The 5,601-nt window shown below is 36.4% G+C and overlaps 1 protein-coding gene across 2 annotated transcripts; it reads right to left on the reverse strand.

The window, feature by feature from the left end:
- Window positions 1-2,699: 2,699 nt before the first annotated feature.
- Window positions 2,700-4,991, reverse strand: LOC121793402. Of its 2 annotated transcripts, none has more exons than XM_042191407.1 (8): window positions 4,810-4,991; window positions 4,585-4,731; window positions 4,386-4,483; window positions 3,703-3,775; window positions 3,560-3,620; window positions 3,399-3,484; window positions 3,232-3,321; window positions 2,700-2,980 (listed from the first exon to the last, which is right to left on the reverse strand). In XM_042191407.1, exons 1-8 carry the CDS (start codon window positions 4,906-4,908, stop codon window positions 2,924-2,926), a joined length of 711 nt encoding a protein of 236 aa, XP_042047341.1. In that variant the 5' UTR covers window positions 4,909-4,991; the 3' UTR covers window positions 2,700-2,923. The 2 variants fall into 2 exon arrangements, with proteins under 2 accessions (XP_042047341.1, XP_042047340.1); XM_042191406.1 differs by having other exon boundaries at window positions 2,700-2,986; window positions 4,810-4,988.
- Between the last annotated feature and the right edge of the window lie 610 nt (window positions 4,992-5,601).

The raw sequence follows: 5,601 nt of genomic DNA on the forward strand, positions 1-5,601 counted from the left end.
TTCCCGACCTATGGGATGGATTGGCTTCCTCCTGGTTCTCACGGGCTGGAATACGGGTATTCTGCGATCTGGTATGCATTTTTTGGGTGGAAAAAATGGATCAAAAATTCGCTTTATCACAAATTTTGTTCTCTGTTTCCCACAGACGGCGCCAGTGATGAATCCGCGAATTATTGATGATGATGAATGCTCGTAAAAATAAATTACGACACGGTGAATTTACGTGGTTCGATTTACTGAAGTAAATCTACGTCCACGGGAAGAAGGGAGGGCAAGATTGTATTGCTTGATCTGGAATTACAGCTTACAACACAGACTTGCTATATGCTTTTATCTCTAGAGAGCTTAACCCTTTTCTATCTGATCTAAGTTCTATTTATACATTGAACAAAGGTCGTGGTTTGCAGCCCCACTAACAAGATCGTGGGTGAGCAATAACTGCTCAATAACTGCTTCGTACCACTAAATAGATCGTGGGTATAGCGGAGGTCGTGGAGGCCTTTCATGAGTCCACTAACTCCTAGTTCGGTCGAATGCTGAGACCGAACTGCTGGACTTTACCGATCAGCTCTTGCCGATCTGAGAGGAGAGCTTGACTGGTCGGCTTTTACCGAGCTGTAGGCTGAGTCCGAACTCTTTGGTCGTGCCGAACTCTTTGGTGCCGAACAGATACTCTTTCTTGGGCTCTGGGCTGATGGGCCGTCACTGTTATTGGGCTTGCCATTAGGGTTTAGTTCGTACCCCATCATATAGATACAGGGATGACCAGTAAAATAATTACTTAATATAATTGTAAACCAGAAATGTGTACCTCAACTATAACTCGATACTTTATTAAGTCCAAATTCACTCATAAAAGGAGCCAAGTCCTTCACTTTGGACCAATAACAGCCATCCAGTGGGCACAAAGCTGACAAACTCGAGAGCTCGAGATCAACATATAATTATCTCTAGACATCAAGTTTACCTGCAAAAAGATGCATCAACGTTTTATAGCTTTCAAGCCAGATTTTGGGACTTCTAAATTGCTGAAATAAAAGGTTGAAATTTCCCAAAAAAAAAACTCAGGAATATTTATGTGGAGACATAAGACCCAATTACAAAATGGCTCGAACTTCAAATGCCCCATTGTCAGGACTATGCCTTGTGCGGGTGGAACCTGGCTCGGATCCCACCCTAATGTTGTCGCATAGGCCATGAACGTCGCTTGAGCACTTTGATCCAATTCTGAAAAGAGTGAACTGCACAAAATGACTTTGACTTTTGCACTTGTTTTATTGACCCCTAACAAAAAAAATAGCACCAGAGGGGCCTAACGTTAAATATAATCACAAATGAAGTTTTTTTAGCCACTTTTCGGACGAAAATGCCCAAATAGCTTGAAGGACATTTTTGGCAATCCCTAAATTCGCTGACATATGAATTCTGTCACATTTCTGTCAGCAGCTTCTTAAGTGATTTCCTAATAAGTTCTAGTACTTCATACGTGATTAAAGTTTTGTCAATATTTGTACAAAAATAAATTCTTATGTCCTTCTAGTTATATCATGTAGGAAATTCATTGAGAAACAAAAATATGGAAAAGTGAAGTTATTATGCAATAATATCCGAATCAATAATACAGAGAATAAAAAATATTTCACATTTAATTAAATGATACAATAATTATTTTATTGAAAACATTGACATTTAAAATATTATTTCATTATATATCATCGAACTAATTTGTTACTTTAAGCCTAACTTTAAGACGGTTTTTATGATTGATATTTTATTGATGTAATTTTAATTTAGCTCAAACTGAAATTTTTAACATCATATGAACATTCAATCTTTAGATATAAATTTGCATAGTTTCTTGCCATTCATGATAAAATTGAAACGTGAGTAATATTTTGAAAAAATTCAAGCATGTGATATTTAGCTATTTAATCCTTCAAGATTTATAAATTAATAATAGTATTTGAAATAAGACAATGTAAATTTATAAATTAATACTGTAAAATAAGGATATTTTCATAATAAATAAAATTGATCCATAAATCAATGTAAATAAAATAAATTACGGGAAATAAAAACACGGAAAAATACCAGAAAATGAGTTTTATAAGGAAGAAATGGTCTCATTTTATTATATTCATATTAATTAATGCAGATAATGATAAATATGTATATTATAAAAAAATTAGAAAGTGTAAATAATGATAAAATTTTAATTATGTATGAAGTACAAAAACATATTAGAAAATTACCTAAGAAGTTGCTGACAGAAATGTGGCAGAAATCACATGTCAGCAATATAATGGAGTGACAAAAATGCCCTTTTAAGGCCTGAAGGTGTTTTGGTCCGAAAAAACTTTATTCGTGATTATATTTAACGTTAGGCCCATCTGGTGTTATTTTTTTTATTAGGGGTCACTGATACAACAAGTGCAAAAGTTAGGATCATTTGGTTCAGTTCACTCTTCTGAAAAATTAATAGATAGTGAGACAAAGATAGTGAAGCGTGAGAAAATTTAGGGTTTCGAATGTGGATCTTTACAGATAAAAAAATATTTACATTAATAAAAAATATTTAAAAGCCAGAAAAACCGTTGCGGGCACCGAGAGCCCTGCAATGCAGACACGCAGGGTCTCGTGGGCGCCCACCCCTGAGGTGGCTGCATTGGGGATGGCCTTAGAATTGCTAACAAGCAAACTACTCAGTCTCAAATAACTCTCCTTTTTCGGTCATGGAATAATACAGTCTTGAATTTACATTCATCAAGAAAAATAAAACATTCCAAGCTCTTTAATTTTGGTAAAATTATACCTACAGCAGAATGATGAACACCTGATATCTTGAATTTGAGAACCAGTATCTCTGCACATGTGTAAATAAACCATACATAGTTATATTTGGTACATCATCGTTCTACACGAATCAGACAGTGATATACTTGAGCATCGCCCCACGAATCTTTTCCATGTATTCCGCAACCTGTTTCTGCATCATCGAGTTTAGGTAATAAAATAGTAGCATCAGAATGTTAAACAGGGTAATGACAGATTGGTTTCCATATCCATCACGGAGTACTACAAATTGTGTTATTTATCTTCAATCAACTTGAATAAATCATGGAATGATTTGAACAATTTTATGGATTTCACGTCAAACGCTAGAACCAAGAACAACCCTCTATATGTACAAAATAGAGCCAAGAGCAATTAAAAATGAATTATTTTTCTCACCTGGTTACCCTGATATGCACTTGCGATGTTTTGATCAAGGAGTGTCAATAAGGATCTATTCAATGCGTTTTCCCCAAGCAAGTCCAAGAGCTGCATCGTGTAAGAAGAAGCTGTCAGTGATCTAAAGGGAACAAGAAACATATTCTGAGAGAAGATAAGTAGCATACAGTCGCCTTGATATCAGTCGATTGTAAAAGTCTCATCAAATTCTGCCTTGCTGCTATGAGTTCAGCTTGCATTTTATCATATGCTTCTGTAGGAGAATAGCGAGTTTGATAAAAAAAAATGTTAAAGAAATTTCTTTCGCAAACTATTTATTACTCCTAACCTGTGGCTTCCTCCAGGGCTTTTTGCAGCGTCTCTAACTCAAGTACTCTGTCTTCCACATCCTACAAACAAAACCAGTTAATAGGTGTTTAGCGCTTCTCCTTATTTGTAAAGGGGGTATACGGGGCACAGGAGTAGACAAACCTGAGTCTTAGACACAGAAAATTTGAGTTTCCCCAGTTCTAGTTTCAGGTGTGAGAAAAATTCGTCGTTCAATCTACATTTTGGTATCACCATACCATGAAAAGTTTATCAGAGAAAAAATAGCCCAATGCATGAATTATTTTCTCGCTCACGCCCAACAGTTTAAGCAGATTCTTTTAAGCGCACAGTTGATTCTAACCAAACAACAAGTTTGGGCCGAATGCCAAACTAGCTAATTTAAACGTATAAAAGCAGAACAAGAAGAGGAATTTTTGGTGACATTTATTAAATGCTTTGTGTGACATAACAAATTTAACATGTCTCTTGCTTGTTTCAGTTTCACACCGGAACTATAAAACACTTGCTCTAATATTTGCAACATTTAAACTTCTTTTGCGTTGTCACCATTGTTTTATCTTGTAGTACATCTTACTTATTAGTAACTCAACAGTAATCCCCTAGAAAAACCTCACGCCTCTATCCCATATGGTTGATTTATCATGATAAGATAGCATATTATTGTTGAATGACACATATAACAACGCATATCAGCATATGTATGAGTTTACTAATCAAGATTGAGTTCCAAGAACATAGAGATAACAAGGTACACTAAACTTGAGTAAAAATCAATAGTTGTTGTCATGAAAAATGCGAGACGTGGTATAAATCAAGAAATGTACCGAGGCCTCAATCTGGAAATCTCAAATTCGATCATCTGAGCTTCAGTATCTAGAAAATACTCAACCAACTCCTCTACAGTATCCGGTATCACCCGAGACTAATGAAAACACCAAAAACATACATAGTGGAGTATATCAGAATCGAAAAGACAAGCTACAAAGTAGACAAAAAAAATAGTTTGAGCTACAAAGGCTTTACCTCGCGAAGTTTTCTCATGCGATCTTTCTCTTCTCGGACTTGGCGTTCAAATGCTTCTTTGGCCTCAGAATCCTTCTCGAGTTTTCGCTTGAATTCAAGTCCCGCTATGTGTCCCGGCTTCGGAGCTCCGAGAATGCCTTCCGGGTCCTGCCTTTCATAAAACCCGTTTCAAAGAGACAATACAACAAACAGTTGGGGATGGCGTGCGGTGTGTTTAGTGTTTACCCATCCTATGCACCGAATTGTAGCTCGTTGATTTCTGCCTTTCGTCCATCTTGAGATTGAGATGGGAACTGCACAGCTGAAGCCAAGAGAGGAGGCCATGTACGGCCTTTGTTTGAGCTCAAATTTGTTGATTACTTATCTCTTTCATTAAGGATTTTATTGGATATGGCTAACGCTATCCATTCTAGCCATGCCGACTCAAGATTTACTTAACACTTTTTAATTTCTTCAAAATAATTTTGTTCAACCAAATAAGTGAGTCCAAGCTAACTCAAAATTGATTAATCAAAACCAAATTAATGCCAAAATCATACCCGACTGCCGACAAGTATTAAGAACATCCACAATAGTAATAGTTAGCCAAAACTTCTCATGCCACATCATCAGGATTAAAACTCCTCCTGTCACATCATCAGAACAAGCAACTGGACAAGTAATAGACTAGCCACAATAAACAAAATTATAAAAAACAAATAATTAACAATCACACAAAATACGGAATTAAATTTACAACACAGATACAGAAAAATTCAATAATAATATTTAAATTAAAAAAATTACATTAATTAAAAAAATTACATTAATTAAAAAAATCTAACGACGTGCGGTCCTCCGCGCCCACAACTCTTCAATTAAATCCTTTTGGAGTCGAATATGAGCATCCACTTGGCGCATGTCGGCATGTGCCTTGAGGCGGCCGACTTCATCGTGAGGTACCCCCTTCGTACGTTGGGGGCGGCCACGCCGTGGCTTGGGCCGGCTTCATTAGCATCGTCATTGGCCCAACTAGTC

This window comes from Salvia splendens, chromosome 3 (assembly GCF_004379255.2).
Source record: "Salvia splendens isolate huo1 chromosome 3, SspV2, whole genome shotgun sequence".
Taxonomy (NCBI): Eukaryota; Viridiplantae; Streptophyta; class Magnoliopsida; order Lamiales; family Lamiaceae; genus Salvia; species Salvia splendens.